The sequence below is a fragment of the Oncorhynchus mykiss genome, chromosome 19 (genome assembly GCF_057628025.1).
Source record: "Oncorhynchus mykiss isolate SJ-2025 chromosome 19, ASM5762802v1, whole genome shotgun sequence".
NCBI classification, from domain to species: domain Eukaryota; kingdom Metazoa; phylum Chordata; class Actinopteri; order Salmoniformes; family Salmonidae; genus Oncorhynchus; species Oncorhynchus mykiss.
In genome coordinates, this window is record NC_143040.1 from 19,862,563 (window position 1) to 19,879,956 (window position 17,394).

Genomic DNA, 17,394 nt, shown 5'->3' on the forward strand with positions numbered 1-17,394 from the left:
TGAGAGGAGACGAGACATGTTGAGCGAGAAAGGGTTGGGAGTTGTGTCACGTACAATTCATTTCTGAGTTGACCATACTTTTCCCCCTAACCATGCAGTAAATTTACTATACAACTTTGTTAGTTATCAGAGTATACTGCATGCACATTTAGAGCTGAGGAGTGTGACTACAGCCAGGAGGTTTTCCTGACAATGTGACAGGACTCGGTCCTCTGTAGCTCAGATGGTAGAGCATGACGCTTGCCCTCAGAACAGCCTCAATTCGTCGAAGAATGGACTGGCCCATGTCGACTCCAATGCTTCCCACAGTTGTGTGAAGTTGGCTGGATGTCCTTTGGGTGGTGGACCATTCTTGATACACACGGAAACGGTTGAGCGTGAAAAACCCAGCAGTGTTGCAGTTCTTGACACACTCAAACCAGTGCGCCTGGCACCTACTACCATACCCCGTTTAAAGGCACTTCAATCTTTTGTCTTGCCCATTCACCCTCAATGTCACATACACAATCCATGTCTCAAGGCTTAAAAAGCCTTCTCCCCTTCATCTACACTGATTGGATTTAACAAGTGACAGCAATACGGAATCATACCTTTCAACTGGATTCACCTGGTCAGTCTGTCATGGAAAGAGCAGGTGTTGCTATTGTTTTGTACACTGTGTAAAGATATATATATATATATATATATATATATATACACAGTGCCTTGCGAAAGTATTCGGCCCCCTTGAACTTTGCGACCTTTTGCCACATTTCAGGCTTCAAACATAAAGATATAAAACTGTATTTTTTTTGTGAAGAATCAACAACAAGTGGGACACAATCATGAAGTGGAACGACATTTATTGGATATTTCAAACTTTTTTAACAAATCAAAAACTGAAAAATTGGGCGTGCAAAATTATTCAGCCCCTTTACTTTCAGTGCAGCAAACTCTCTCCAGAAGTTCAGTGAGGATCTCTGAATGATCCAATGTTGACCTAAATGACTAATGATGATAAATACAATCCACCTGTGTGTAATCAAGTCTCCGTATAAATGCACCTGCACTGTGATAGTCTCAGAGGTCCGTTAAAAGCACAGAGAGCATCATGAAGAACAAGGAACACACCAGGCAGGTCCGAGATACTGTTGTGAAGAAGTTTAAAGCCAGATTTGGATACAAAAATATTTCCCAAGCTTTAAACATCCCAAGGAGCACCGTGCAAGCGATAATATTGAAATGGAAGGAGTATCAGACCACTGCAAATCTACCAAGACCTGGCCGTCCCTCTAAACTTTCAGCTCATACAAGGAGAAGACTGATCAGAGATGCAGCCAAGAGGCCCATGATCACTCTGGATGAACTGCAGAGATCTACAGCTGAGGTGGGAGACTCTGTCCATAGGACAACAATCAGTCGTATATTGCACAAATCTGGCCTTTATGGAAGAGTGGCAAGAAGAAAGCCATTTCTTAAAGATATCCATAAAAAGTGTTGTTTAAAGTTTGCCACAAACATGGTGGTGGCAGCATCATGGTTTGGGCCTGCTTTTCTTCAGCAGGGACAGGGAAGACGGTTAAAATTGATGGGAAGATGGATGGAGCCAAATACAGGACCATTCTGGAAGAAAACCTGATGGAGTCTGCAAAAGACCTGAGACTGGGACGGAGATTTGTCTTCCAACAAGACAATGATCCAAAACATAAAGCAAAATCTACAATGGAATGGTTCAAAAATAAACATATCCAGGTGTTAGAATGGCCAAGTCAAAGTCCAGACCTGAATCCAATCGAGAATCTGTGGAAAGAACTGAAAACTGCTGTTCAAATGCTCTCCATCCAACCTCACTGAGCTCGAGCTGTTTTGCAAGGAGGGATGGGAAAACATTTCAGTCTCTCGATGTGCAAAACTGATAGAGACTTACCCCAAGCGACTTACAGCTGTAATCGCAGCAAAAGGTGGCGCTACAATGTATTAACTTAAGGGGGCTGAATAATTTTGCACGCCCAATTTTTCAGTTTTTGATTTGTTAAAAAAGTTTGAAATATCCAATAAATGTCGTTCCACTTCATGATTGTGTCCCACTTGTTGTTGATTCTTCACAAAAAAAATACAGTTTTATATCTTTATGTTTGAAGCCTGAAATGTGGCAAAAGGTCGCAAAGTTCAAGGGGGCCGAATACTTTCGCAAGGCACTGTATATATATATATATATATACATACACACAGTATATCCAAAACAAAACGGTGTAGTTTGAGGCCTGAATGCTGATTCACTGAAATCTGTGGTATATCAGACTGTATACCAATTTGAAAACATTCATATTTAATGTTAATTACGTTGGTAGCCAGTTTATAATAGCAATAAAGGCTCCTCGGGGGTTTGTGGTATATGGCAAATATACCACAGCTAAGGGCTGTGTCCAGGCAGTCCGTGTTACATCTTGCATAAGAACAGCCCGTGGCCATATACCACAACCCCTCTGGCCTTATTGCTTAACTATATGATTAAAACCTCAGGCCCTAGTGACAACATATGCAAGGCAGGTGGGGAGATGCAGTAAGCATGCAGCGGATCTGGGGAGGTGTGTCAGTAACTCACAGTGAACTGGTTGATGAACGGGGCGATGTTGAAGCCCAGTGTCGGCTCCTGGCCCTGGACAGCACTCTCCAGCAGCAGGGTGTCAGACTCCACCAGCATCCCGTACAACACTATTCTCTCTGGGAAGATCTGACCGCCGTCCTCCAACAGGCACCTGCCATGGATAGACCCCACCATAACAATCAAACTATTGTACAAAAAAAGGGACAGATTCTTCCAAACCCAAGTAGTCTACCAAAGCTATCTTTCCCAGCAGCGCTTGCTCCATCTTCCTACCTGGCTAGGGTGGCTTTCTCCATCAGCTTCTGCCTCACTAAGCCACAGGTCTCCACACAGTCTAATATAATGGCGCTCCACAGCTTCTCCCTGGAGGGTCTCTGGAGCACTGCCTGCTCGTCCTCCACCTGGTTCAGCCAGAACTCGAGAGCCTCCTCTGGGACACCGTTGGCCATGGCCAGCCTCCTGAGCACCGCCTGGTGCTGGGTCTTCTCTACCGAACTATAGGCCTTCACCTGGCCCTGACTGGCTGCCATGAGGGAGAGAACAGAGAAGCCCTCGGACACGTCCAGCACGTAGAAGGGGTCAGGACCAGGGTCCATAGGGCCACTTGGGGGGTCAGTGAGAGGCATGACCTCTAACCCTTGACCCTGGCTGGGACCCTGGATCGAACGAGCGTCCTTCAGGTTGGTGATGAGTTTAGCCAGTGCCCTGCGGAAACTATCGTGGTAGGGCTGGTTGTTGAGGAGGGCCATTTCAGCACACTCCAGCATGGTGTAGTCTCGAGGTCCACTGCTCTGCTCTGTCCCGAGGCAAGCTAGGGCACTGCACAGTTCTGCCTCGGCGTTAAGGCTTGGGTTGGGCTTGCCGCTCGGGCCTGGGTTGTTTCTAGGTATGTCTGGATCCAGACAGTCGTCTAGACGGAACTCTCGTCCGTCTCTCGCTACGGCAACGCTGCAGAGTCTCAGGTAGGCGTCCCGGCAGGAGATCTCCACAATGAGCTCGTCACCAGGCCTCAGGGGAAAATCTGACGAGACATTTCATTTTATGGCTCATTTGAATAAGGACAGATACAAGCCTATTGACAATGAATAAACAACCATCCAATGCGTTGCACCATCACTTAAATATTTTGCCCATTCACCCTCTGAATGGCACACATACACAATCCATGTCTCAATACTTTAACATGTCTCCTCCCCTTCATCTACACTGATTGAAGTGGATTTGACATCAATAAGGGATCATAGCTTTCACCTGGATTCACCTGGTCAGTCTGTCAGGGAAAGAGCAGGTGTTCCTAATGTTTTATACACTCACTGTATATACATTTGTTTTGAAGTGTGTGACCCTTTTCTAAGTCTAATAAATAAAGCACGTAAAATTGCAAATGACGTACAAATTCTTGGCATATCATAAGTAACAAGTTGGTTTCTTTCTTTTTTTATAAGGCCTTGTTGCACACATGACTGTTTATTCATGAACCACAACAACAAGTAAACAGAACTGGCATGGACCAAGATGCTTTGCCACTGCACAAAAAGAAAGAGGAAGAGAGGGGTAGGAGCAGGGGAGCGAGGGAGGCACACAGACAGAGAGATTCCTGTAGGAATAACATCTGTGTCATCGCGTCAGCGTGTGGCTTGTCGTTGTCAGGGGGCGTTTGGGGAAAATACATATGTATAGCCTATAAGAGATTCAGGAACACTAAAGAGTGTCACAGGCGATCCCGGTGCACCCGTCTGTCTCGCCACGGCAACAGGGAAACGGATGTCGATGATCATCGGGAAAAATAGCAGGGATGGTGTCTGGTGGGTCCCTAGACGCTGCCCCTGTCAATTAGCAACACAGAGCTCGGCAGCTGAATGATGGTGCCTCTCAACGACAACACCACGGTACAACTTCACTTTGCTGTTCTACGTCTGGAAGGAGCACAATAGCCTGACAGGATGAAGGAGCACAATAGCCTGACAGGATGAAGGAGTACAGACAAAGGTCAAGCCTATTTGCGTAGAACTCATTCAATCCATTCGAATGTTCACGGTTGTGAAATCCAGCTAGGCAAACCAAAGACAACCAATAACAGCCTCGAGGTTACAGTGTAAGTTGACTTCAGTCATTGCCTACAGTCTTCAATGGAATAGGTTTCTTCTGTATGTAGCCTACTGCCCCCGTTTGACAGAATGGGGAATTGCATTGCAAACATCAGAAGGGGACAAATATTACAGCGGAATATGCAAGAACACCATTTGTATACATTATGTACAGTGTGTAATATGTGTAATTTATTACTGCGATAGTTGTTCTGAGTGGATGTCAGGAGAATCTGTGTAGAACTTGACCAGTCTCTACAGTGCATTCTGTGCATCTCTACTGTATGATTAGAAGGGCTCTATGTAGAGATGTTTATGCACACTGCTCCCTACGCACTACTCCCTATGCACTGCAACACTACATCATACTCCTACAGAGGAGTAGGGTGCAGGTGTCTAAATATACTACCTCACTGCATGTGTATAGGCACCGAGTGTACAAAACATTATGAACACCTGCTCTTTCCATGAAATAGACCAGGGGTACTCAACTCTTACCCTACGAGGCCCGGAGCCTGCTGGTTTTCTGTACTACCTGATAATTAATTGCACCCGCCTGGTGTCCCAGGTCTAAATCAGTCTGATTAGAGGAGAACAATGATTAAAAAAAACAGCAGTGGAACTGGCTTCAAGGTCCAGAGTTGAGTTTGAGGGACACAGACTGACCAGGTGAATCCAGGTGACAGCTTTGATCCCTTATTGAGGTCACTTGTTAAATCCACTTCAATCAGTGTAGATGAAGGGGAGGAGGATATTTAAGCCTTGAGACATGGAGTGTGTATGTGTGCCATTCAGAGGGTGAATGGGCAAGACAAAAGATTTAAGATTTAAGTTCCTTTCAATGGGGTATGGTAGTAGGTGCCAGGAACACCTGGTTGAGTGTGTCAAGAACTTTTGACATCTTACAGAGTCCATGCCCCGACGAATTGAGGCTGTCCTGAGGGCAAAGGGGAAGGTGTTCCTAATGTTTTGTACACTCAGTGTACATACATGTCTTATATAAATTATCCTACTGTGTGGTGTCTGAATGGGGTAAATGGCCTGCTCCCAGCAGGTGTCCTCCTTAGGGCCGGTGGACAGGCTACTCTGCTGGTCCAGGTGGAGCTGGAACCACACGGCCAGGGCGTCCAGCAGACCCTCCCCAGTTACAGGTAGACGCACCCGGCTCACCTCCCTGGAGCACAGACCCTCCAGCTCCTGGGGTACAGTTAGCATAGCATAATACGATCACTGCTCTTGTATTCTTGGAACCTATAGCCAAGTATCACGCTAACTAGCTTGTTCGATTTTGAAAAGCTTGAGCGAGTATGAGGCTTTTGACCTACGAGATATTGTTTTGTTATCATTATACAGAATCTACACACAGCAATGCCACTGTGAGGCTGTAAGTCGTAGCTGTGGATGATAACAGTTCAGTAGATTCCCCATAGAGATGTAATTCTGGTTTATAAGTTATGTACACATAAAGACGCTCTACTGCCGCTGACCTGCACGTTGTTGAAGTCTATGTCCAGGGCATTGAAGGGTTCAGTGAGGGGCGTGTAGCCTCCAGGCAGTCTGCTCAGTCTCTCTGTGGTGTAGGGCTCTGTGGAGTCATCCTCTGAGCTGCAGCTTACTGGGCTGTGGAGCTCTCCGGCTGCAGCCGTGGCCAGGCCTCCCACCTCAGACACACACAGCCTGCAGGCACATGGTTATAAATAGATGACATGAATATTAACACCAGTGTCTGTTCACACACACACACCCTCCAGGGACATAAGGCCTTCAGCTGTTGTTCCATGTCGACAATAAAATATTCCAACAGATGAGGACACGAAAGGTGAATAACACGTTGAACTTGTTGATGTTTGGTCTACTGTTCTAAATGCTGCGGCATTGAAACGTGCTAAATAAATTATACCACTAAATCCATCGTTGAAGAACACTTTCTAACTGACTTAAGTTAGCCTTTATTAACAACAGAGGGACAGGTCACCTGTGATGGCGGCGGATCTCCAGGCACTGGACAGCCATCCCAAACACAGTGGCTCCGGCAGGGATGACCCGGCCTGCTTGGGAGGGAGGCCTGGATGGGTCCTGGGTGCTCTGCAGTAGCAGGAGCAGAAAGTGAGCCTTCACGTCTTCATACATCAGGCCTCATGCCATTAACTTTGCTATAATAGGATTTTGGTTGGTGTTGCAATTTATAATATATGTTTACTAAATGCACTTGTCTGTATTTATGATTTTCATCTATCCTTTACAAAAAAATGTTTAACCTCAAATGTAGTATCACATTGAGACCCTAGATGGCACTGTTGGCTTATATTGACTACAGCATTATGATATTGAGGAAGGTGGTTGATTGGTACTGTAGCCTCCTACTGTAACCTCAAATGATTTTGGATTCATCTCTTTGCCAATAAACAAAGGATTTGGCTGGATAAAGGACATTTAATATAAGAGGATTGATGCTCCATAATCATGTTTGACGATTGTGATTGTGACACAAAAATATAGGTAAAGCCTCTTGAAGATGACTTTGCGATCACTTGTGTTGAATTGAGAGACAGACAATCCTGTTAAATGAATGAAAAACATGAACATGACTGGCATCTAAATCCACGGTTGTAATGAAACTGAAAATGTTATGAGAAAGTGTTGGGAAATAAATAATCAATACTAAAACCAAGTCATGTTACTTACTAATCACGGTAATGCTTTCAGACTTGCACTAAAGGGTGGTTTGTATTCACTACAGTGTTGGAACTCAGTATGAACACAAAATGAATCCTCAAAATGGCTGCCTATGCTAGTTAATTACCTGTGGAGGCAAAAGCAGATGATTCCAGGCGTGTATAAGGCTCTCTATAATACCTTCACCAAATAGGCCGGCATCCACAGTCTCGGTGACAACCAGCGATACCCTACCACAGAAAACACATCACACAAACGGTACATACACACATACACATTAGAGGATGACGCATAGGGACAGTTTCCAGGCCACAAACTACATCTTAGTCATTTAGCAGAAGCTCTTATCCAGAGCGACTTACATTAGTGCATTCATCTTAAAGTAAGCTAGATCAGACAACACATCACAATCGTAGCAAGTACATTTTCCCTCAACAAAGTAGTTATCAGCATAATCCGTTCTAGTAGGAAAAGACACGTGCATTACTTGTATTTTATTTTGGGAGAGGACATGGAATTTATTCAAGATACTCTTTAAAGAAGTAGGGTTTCAGACGTTTTTGGAAGATGGGCAGCGACTCTGCTGTCTTGACATGGGGTTAAATTAAGTCTTGGACTGATGCCCATGCTCAATGGAGTCTCCATGTCTTTTTAGTCCAGGACTAGGCTTAATCTATGTCCAGGAAACTGGCCCATACAGATGTCAGAGTAAGGTGAAAAGGTGAAAGGTCACCTCTTAGGGATGTCTTTAGGCACTTCCATCTCCAGCGACTTCATATGGAGGATCTTGATGCGTCCATTCATTCCGTTAGCAGTGACCACCTCACAGGCCAGTTCGTACATGGTCTTGGACAGCTCACAGGCGTACACCTCAGCCGCCCCTGCCTTCTTAGCACACATTCTGTCCATAGAGAGACCGGAGAGGAACAAGGATTACAAGCAGTAACAAACTAATAGAAATGGACAGACCACAGCCATGACAGTTAGTGTTTTTAACACAAACATAGTCAATCCCAGAGATGTGTAGATTTCTCTGGGATAAATACTAACCATTAAGATTGTAAAACTTTAACCTAATTCTTCATACAGCATAGCCACTGTAATAAAACAAAAGATGCACTTAAAAGGATAGCTCACCCAAATTACAAAATTACATTGGTTTCCTTACCCTGTAAGGAATGTACAAGGTATGACAGCAATCCATTCTTTGATTTAGTTGTTTTTCTGGCAGTGTCTGGCACTATTTCCAAATGTCCAAAGACCTCTTGCAGGTTAAGGAAAGCAATATGTACTTTTTTCATTTGATGAACTATCCCTTTAACTGTAATAGGCAAAAATAAATCTCACCCGAGGATACCGGTCCCTGTGCCTATATCTAACACAGTGTTGCAGCCTCCCTCAACAGCCTTCTGGATGGCCTGCTGGTACTTGTGGTTCCTCCTGCGATCATTGAGCATCAGGAAGTGCCAGCGCTCCACCAGCCAGTTGGCCACGCGGTAGAAATTCTCCTTGGCCTCAGGGTAGTCCGGCTTCAGCTTCAGGGCCTTGTGGAAATGACCAGCGGCCTCATCCCGGAATCCCATTCTGGAGCGTGCATGGAAGATTGGAATGGAACAATTGTGAGCAATCTAAGAATACTGGGACACATTTACTAGGACACAGCGCTGTCTCGCTAGTTCAATCACTTTACACCACTGCATGCAAACGAACAATTAATTGGCAAGACATGACAGAAAAGATAACTATAGTCTTGACCCGGTATTGAGCACAACCTAAATTACAATATTACCCCACCATAACTCTGACTAGTAAAGTCAACCTAGTAAGCCTGACTAGTCAATTCTTTCCAGTTCCCAAACCTACAGACAAGACACAGTCAGACTGTTGAGTGAGGGCTACCTGAACAGGTGTTCGCCCATGCTGTTGATGATGACCTCATCAGAAGGGAAGAGCTCCAGAGCCTGTTCATAGCAGTCAAACAGGTCCTGGATGCGCCCCAGAGAGTCGAGCTCATCTGCCCATTTGAACAGAGTGAACCTAAAGGACTCCTGAAAACACACATTATAAAAACGTTATTGGTGATGTATTGGACTAATCTACAAATGACATCACTTGTATTTTTCCTTCAGTGGTAAAGATTCATATTATAACGTGCAGAGAGAATACACACTTCAACTTCAAAACAAAAGATAGCCTAGTGGTTAGAGCATTGGGCCAGTAACCGAAGAGTCATTGGTTTGAATACCCGAGCCAACAAGGTTGAGCAAGGCATTTAACCCTAATTTGCTAAAGGGGCACCATACTACTATGGCTGACCCTGTAAAATAACACATTTCACAGCACCTATCTGGTGTATGTGAAAACAAATACAAATCTAATAAAAAAATTCTGAAAGTTCAATGGGAATGTCAATTGTCAGACAGGCTGAATGGTATATAATAGCAGGGCTCTCCAACCCTGTTCCTGGAGAGATACAGTCCTATAGGTTTTTCCGCTCCAACCCTAATCTAGCGCACCTGATTCTAATAATTAGCTGATTGATAAATTAAATTAGGTTAGTTACAACCTACAGGAGGGTAGCACTCCAGGAACAGGGTTGGAGAGCCCTGGCCTACAGGCTTTCCTTTGCTACCCACACTGGCAAAGTCCTTCAGCACAGGAGCCAGGTTGAGGACGAGAAGGTAGTGGACAAAGGCGGTCCCATAGTCTTGGTTGAACAGACACTGCTGGGCACTCTCCAGTGACCTGGACACCAGCTCATTCCTGGCAGGGTCCTCCCTGGGCACCCGACGGTTCCGTCTGCCCCGCTTAGGCCTGGTGCTGGTGTTGGGCATTCCGATCACACTGATGAGTTAGGAGACCACATATGTTAGGAACACACAGAAACATAAACGCATAGCCACACAACATTCATCACACTGATGAGCAGTTTAGTTTAGGTGTTGTTGCTGTGGTTGTAAAAGTGTGCAGCAGATATTTTGGTTGTAACCACAATACGAGCTAGCAAGCTAACGTTATAATCATAAGTCTAAACTATCGTTGCAAAATGCCACATATACTAGCCACATCAAATGATACAAGAGTGTAGCTAACTAGCAGTATTGTGTTCATCATGCACTATCACTAGCTAACTACTAGGTATTATTTTCAAAACGAGTCGCTAACTTAGCTACTACTGTATGTTAACTAGCTAAATATAGCCAGCAGACTGTAAAACTTCATTTTCAGAGATGTTGATGACTTACTATATATGTATCACACAATTGTGCATTTAAATACAACAGTAACGTTATAAACGATCACATTAACAGTATAAAATGTAGCGATAGCTGCATCTGATAGCGCCGTTAGCTGAAGACCACTGACAGTGAAGTATAATAAGAGTTCCTAAACCCAGAGACGCAACATCACCAGACTTCCGGGAACGATTGTGAAGCAGACCAACAGAACAGGCCGCGGTTTTGGTTTAGATAAATCAATAAGATAAGTGAAAAAATATTCCTTAGCTGTTAATCTTCTCGAAATCTAAAGGCACAGCCTAGATTGAAGACCATGTCTCAAGTAGTTGAACTTCTTTGCTCTAATCTCGTGAATGTGACAAACTGACACGTCTGCATTTTTGTCAAAAACAACTTCATATCGAAGGAGTACCTTTGATTTGATTGCCTGAACATGCGCAGTTTGGCGCAAAACGACCGTTATACCCGATGACGCGTTCTACTCATGAGTTTAGCTGGCCTACAAAGCGTGATTGGGGATTTCTATTGGTGTGGCAGTTTCTGCCTATCTTTATACTGTAGTGTCTTAGGTGTAATAAGAACTACGGCACATGTCCGCTGAGTAAATAAGTACGGGTGGGAACAAAGATATATTTCATGATTCCATTGTGTAAAGTTGTGGATGTTCTGAGTGAAGAAAATCAAGTTAGAGCGTCTGAAATATTATAATAAAAAACGGACACCAGCTAGATGTATTATAAGTATGTATTTTGTAGAAAATGTAAATATTTTACATTGTTGGCAAATGTATGAATTTATCAGAAGGTGGGTGGAAGCCAATAAACGCCCTATCCCGGGTCTGGGGAGGAGGTCTTGAGCTCAACGCCTACTTGTCAAATAGGAGTTTCTCCTTTCGACTGTCAATTGAATGTATATTGGACGACGTGGACTACAACTTGGATTGACACAAGAGTATACTGAGTTTTCCCCGAACTAAATAATGGTTTGCTGTTACTCTTGAACAAGCTCTAACAAAATAGTTGCTAATTTAGGAATGCCATGCTCCTTTTCAACTACTAGTAACATGCTAGCCAAGTTACTTCGTGAATTAGCTGTTGTTAGAAACTAGTAGTTAGCAAGTCAGCCAACACGTTATGATTTGGGAAGACTAGCTAGCAAAAACGTAGCTAACGTTTGCTAGCTAACGAGTTAGAGGACAGCTCAAGCTAGTTGCTCACCCTAAAAAAACGATTTTAGTTGGTTAAAGTTTTTTTTTTTTTCGCTTGACACCAAGCAACTTGTTGGTGGTGGTTAACTAGTTAGCGCGTGGTTTTTATAAAGCAGTTTTACAGCCTCTTATGCTAGCTAGTTGACCTAGCCAACTAGCTAACGTTAAAGACATGGGATTACACCCGTTGGAGTTTAGCGAATGCTACCTGGATAGTCCCGTTTTCAGGGAGAAAATAAAGGCACACGAGGCAGAGTTGGACAAAACCAACAGATTTATCAAAGAACTCTACAAGGATGGAAAGAATCTCATCAATGCCACAAAACGTGAGTTTTTATGCAGTTGAGTTTATTGCCCTGGAATGGTTATATTCAGTTGCTGACTGTGGCTTGTTGACAGGTCTCTCCCTATGCAGTTTCAAGTTTGCCTCTTGGACTGTGCAAGCTATATGGTTAATATTATAACTTTATGGCTGACTCTTTGCTTGCAACCAGCTGTATCCAATCGCCCTAAACTTTTGTTTGTAGCTACCAAAAGTTTGTTTCTCTAAACAGCTGTGTTCAACATTTTGTACATGGACCCATAGTCAGTTCTGGAAACAATACCTTCATTTTTCAATAAACTGGAACACATTGCTGACAGGTGATGTCTGTTGACAACCCAATTTGTTGTGCATGAACTTGCAAAATCCCCAGATGTTAACATTCACCCATTGTCTAGAGGCCAGAACACGATTCATGTGGAATATTTTGCAAAAATGAAAAGGGTTTTCCTTGAAGATATAATTTAGAGGAAAACCCTATCCAAATTACTAATGGGTGTGTTACAAGGTTGAAACACAAGTCGCAATCATCATGGATTTATTTGTGAGCACACCTTCACCTGGACAAATATCATAATCTCCATGCACTCTTGCCCAGTGGGTTGGGTCTTTCAGGTTTCTTGTGAACTCTGGTATTATCAAGTGTTATTTGTCACATCCACCGAATAAAACCGGGGTAGACCTTACCGTAAAATTAACCAATAATGCAGTTCAATAAATATAGTTGAAACATTTATAAAATAAACTAACACATTAAAATAACGAGGCTATATACAAGGGGTACCTGTACAGAGTCAACGTGCAGGTGTACAGGTTGAGGCAATCCGTTACCTGTTCATTGCTGGAACAAAGCCCTGAAGACACCACTGATATCTGTCAGGCAAACCGGTTAACTTAATTTAGTCACTGATGTTAGCTGATTTAACTATATTGCTTTAGTGCAACTGTTGCAGTGCTGTAGGAGGGTACAGCTTTTAGCCCACTGCAAGCCTCTGAGGTTTTCTTGTCATTAATAAGTCAAGGATTTCTAGCAAGGCATGCCTAATGCGTTTTTCATTACACTCAACACGGGTGTACTTTCGTCTCTCCTTTTCTAGGTGTAAAGAGATTGCATGTTCCATTTGGAAAAGCCAGTGAAGAAACAGAATATTTCTAAAAATAAAGAGTAACGTGACTTTCGCAGACGCCTCTCTGTTTTGCAGGCCATTTTGGGAGTTATCAGGGACCAACATGTGCAGCGGAACTCTCTGGGGCAGCCTCGGACAAACTGTTTGGAATAGAACCACCTCTGTTATTCACATTGCATGTGAGCTTCAATACAATGCAGAGTAGTGTAGCTGTAGGTAGCCCACACAATTAGTAGTTCAGGCCAGGAGAGATTGCTTGCTTGCTTTGACAATTGATTGTCCCTTCCTAGTGCAACTGGTACTCTACTGGTCTCATTAGAAGCCAGCGATGAGCTTGTTAAGAGTTTATCGGTTCACTACAATTGGTGATGCAGCCCAGAATAGCTCAGGTTAACCTTCAGTGCAGCGCACTAAAAAGTGTTTCCGAGGTTAATTTGCAGTAGGCCACACTCCCACTGTAAGAAAATAAACATTGACTTGTCTGTTTAGGCAGTAGGGATGCCATCTGAGAGCCCTGCTGCTGCACTTCATAACTGTAACAATAGCATATATTTGATGTACCCTAGGTCTATTGTTACTCCAAAGAATTGAAGGTTCTAGAATGGAAAGGTGAGCTTATTTCATAATGCAGGCAGCACACACACTCTGCCTCCACAGACCATCACCCTGGTAGGCTGGCTCTCTGTAGGGGGCTCAGTGGATGTATTTGTGGCAGGCATTGTGTTGAAGTGGGCCTATCTTTTGCTGGTAACATTGGGCTCAAATCTTTTGTTTCTGCTTTCCCAGTTTTCGCTCTAAAATAACACTGAAGTAAATATACATTTTTATTGGGAAAAATAATTGGATGTTGTAAGTCTTCAACAATTCTTAAACCACACCAAGAGACTACTTTTGAGATCTGTGTAAAATATAAGAAATGTATTATTTTTGGTGAAGTTACCTTGTATTGCAGGTGAGCACCAGCCAGAGAATGTTTTTGGTTATCAATGTTTCTGTAGCCCTTGTGTTATTTCAGAATTTGCTAAACAAATGTCCACTGGATTGATGCAAATAATCATATAATTCTGCCAGAAAGGCATTGGCTACGTTTTGGTTAACATTTCATTGAAAAGGTTTTTGAGAGTCTTTCCATCTCTACCAGAAGACAATCATTAGCCTCATTCCCAACGGCTACACGGTGTACTGTAGGCATACGCGTGCAAAATACAAATCACTGATTCAGTTTGTTCATGACTTATGATTAACTAGGGAAAATTAATGTTCAAAACATTTAGTTGATTTCCTACTAAGTTCAATACATTTTTCAATTGTTAATCTGTTTTAAATGTCAGGTTTCTGTGATTCTAAGTAGGCCTCTAGTAACATACCTTCTTTGGAAGACATTTGTTGAGACCAAAGACCACAAGCAGAGCAGATTTAATATCCTACTTGAAAGGGGAGTTGTACAGTTGTACATCTGAATGCCTTCAACTGAAATGTCTTCCGCTTTTAACCCAACCTCTGAACCAGAGGGGTGCGGGGGGCTGCCTTAATCGACATCCACGTCTTCAGCGCGTGACAACCCCTTTAGAATGTCAAATCAGTGAATAGGCTACTGTGTTTTATTTCATGGAAATGAACAGAAATAGGCTAGGTTATTTGTGTTGTAGATGTCTACCAAATCATTCTGACATTACTCAACTGCCAGGAGCCAGAACAAAATGGCAGCAGGTAGCCTAGAGGTTAAGGGGGTTTGGCCAGTAACCAAAAGGTTGCTGGCTTGAATCCCTGAGCCGACTAGGTGAAAACATCTGTAGATGTCCCGTTGAGCAAGGCGCTTAACCCTAATTGCTCTTATAATTCAACCGGGATAAGGGCGTCTGCTAAATGACAAACAATTTAAAAATAAAAAAAACTGTTGGCTGTGCATCAACTTAGGCTAGGCCTACAAGTCAATTTCCTAATGTGTTTACTGTATATGGCTGCTCTACACTATAGCCTTAGCCTAGTTAGCTAGCTAGACATGTGATGTGGGTTGAACAGAGGGTCAAGATCATCTTTGTCTGAGATCAAGAACAGCGTTTATTTTAGGTAGCAGTGTGTACCTGGTTTTATGTCCTTATTAAGCGATAAATAAGATGGGCTCGGAGTCTGTGCCCGCGTAAAGTGGCATGTGGTGTCTTCACTAGTCTCTTACACCTCTAAGCTGCTCCAGTGTATACAGTGTCAGCTTTGTGCACTCACTCACTTCTCTGCGTGAAGTCAGTCATGAGCCAACGCCAAGTTCTCATTACATTGACTTAGAATGACTGTTTTAAGACAGCAGAGCATCGACTGACAGCTGCTAGGTCTTGTAAGACAGACTGCACTGAATAGACGGGTTGGCTGTTTAGCAGCAACAATCGATGCGTGCGCAGCTACGGGGCAAAACAGATGGTGTTGGCTTAGATTGTTAACATGTAAACTATATTTCGTCTTCAATGTTTATTAAAAACAGAAGTGCTCCTTGAGCAAATTTATTTTTCTCGAATACATTGCAGTTGGTTAGCTAGCTAGCATTTTGTTGCCTTGTTAGCATTGCCATGAAATGTGTCAAATCGTCAAGAATAGACATGACTAGCTGAAATGAATCACTTACGATTCACCACATGGCAGTTTCTTGTCATTGTTGGTAGCTATCTGGCCATCCAGAATCTCAACAACTCAAACTTCTGCCCCATTGAAGCGTGTGCATTGTTTTTGTGACGTTGTCAGCTAACCCATCTATAGTCCCTGACTAGCTATGTTTCCATAGACTTTTCGTTTGTTGATGACATTTAGGAAATGTGCATAGAAAATAGATGTGACAATTGCCTGCTAGGGTGTGATTCCATTTAATTATCTTGTCTATTGATTAAAAACAGCTGGATGTAATGACTTCACACCTTTAAAAAATCAATAGAATTTGCAGTGGTTGAAGTGTTTCCATTACACATCTGTTTTTTTTTTTGTTAAAAAAAAAAAAATGGAAATGTATTTTGTCGACTACCATGATCAATGGAAACCTGCCTATAGTCTGAGATCAGAGTAAAATGTCTCAGCAATTGGCTGTACTTGTTTAACTATCTGCCTTTAGCGTCTTTGCTTTTGTGGATGACAAAAGGGGCTTTTTAAATTTTTTTATTTCACCTTTATTTAACCAGGTAGGCTAGTTGAGAACAAGTTCTCTTACAACTGCGACCTGGCCAAGATAAAGCATAGCAGTGTGAACAGACAACAACACAGGGTTACACATGGAGTAAACAATTAACAAGTCAATAACACAGTAGAAGAAGAGTCTATATACATTGTGTGCAAAAGGCATGAGGAGGTAGGCGAATAATTACAATTTAGCAGATTAACACTGGAGTGATAAATGATCAGATGGTCATGTACAGGTAGAGAGAGATATTGGTGTGCAAAAGAGCAGAAAAGTAAATAAATAAAAACGGTATGGGGATGCGGTAGGTAAAATTGGGTGGGCTATTTACCGATGGACTATGTACAGCTGCAGCGATCGGTTAGCTGCTCAGATAGCAGATGTTTGAAGTTGGTGAGGGAGCTAAAAGTCTCCAACTTCAGCGATTTATGCAATTCGTTCCAGTCACAGGCAGCAGAGAACTGGAACGAAAGGCGGCCAAATGAGGTGTTGGCTTTAGGGATGATCAGTGGGATACACCTGCTGGAGCGCATGCTACAGGTGGGTATTGCCATCGTGACCAGTGAACTGAGATAAGGCGGAGCTTTACCTAGCATGGACTTGTAGATGACCTGGAGCCAGTGGGTCTGGAGACGAATATGTAGCGAGGGCCAGCCAACTAGAGCATACAGGTCACAGTGGTGGGACGTATAAGGTGCTTTAGTAACAAAACGGATGGCACTGTCATAAACTGCATCCAGTTTGCTGAGTAGAGTATTGGAAGCTATTTTGTAGATGACATCGTCGAGGATCGGTAGGATAGTCAGTTTTACTAGGGTAAGTTTGGCGGCGTGAGTGAAGGAGGCTTTGTTGCGGAGTAGAAAGCTTACTCTAGATTTGATTTTAGATTGGAGATGTTTGATATGAGTCTGGAAGGAGAGTTTACAGTCTAGCCAGACACCTAGGTACTTATAGATGCTTGGCTGGGATTCAGTGAGATTTGTCAATTATCA

General features: G+C 43.1%; 2 protein-coding genes across 2 annotated transcripts in view; one reads left to right on the forward strand and one right to left on the reverse strand.

Annotated features, from left to right (window-relative positions):
• Positions 1 to 11,014, reverse strand: part of LOC110497372 (protein arginine N-methyltransferase 9) — a 14,657-nt gene extending 3,643 nt beyond the window's left edge. Inside the window, exons 1-11 of the mRNA XM_021573448.3 lie at positions 10,596 to 11,014; positions 9,987 to 10,194; positions 9,250 to 9,398; positions 8,698 to 8,934; positions 8,084 to 8,251; positions 7,478 to 7,580; positions 6,650 to 6,759; positions 6,162 to 6,351; positions 5,688 to 5,871; positions 2,861 to 3,608; positions 2,585 to 2,738 (exon numbers count right to left, since the gene is read on the reverse strand). Of these exons, the coding sequence (XP_021429123.3) occupies positions 2,585 to 2,738; positions 2,861 to 3,608; positions 5,688 to 5,871; positions 6,162 to 6,351; positions 6,650 to 6,759; positions 7,478 to 7,580; positions 8,084 to 8,251; positions 8,698 to 8,934; positions 9,250 to 9,398; positions 9,987 to 10,194; positions 10,596 to 10,621 (2,277 nt within the window). The 5' untranslated portion in view covers positions 10,622 to 11,014. The remainder of the gene's footprint in view (positions 1 to 2,584; positions 2,739 to 2,860; positions 3,609 to 5,687; positions 5,872 to 6,161; positions 6,352 to 6,649; positions 6,760 to 7,477; positions 7,581 to 8,083; positions 8,252 to 8,697; positions 8,935 to 9,249; positions 9,399 to 9,986; positions 10,195 to 10,595) is intronic.
• Positions 11,015 to 11,075: 61 nt separating this feature from the next.
• Positions 11,076 to 17,394, forward strand: part of LOC110497374 (rho GTPase-activating protein 10) — a 70,360-nt gene continuing 64,041 nt past the window's right edge. The window contains exon 1 of the mRNA XM_021573450.3: positions 11,076 to 12,122. Coding sequence (XP_021429125.3) covers positions 11,969 to 12,122 — 154 coding nt within the window. The 5' untranslated portion in view covers positions 11,076 to 11,968. The remainder of the gene's footprint in view (positions 12,123 to 17,394) is intronic.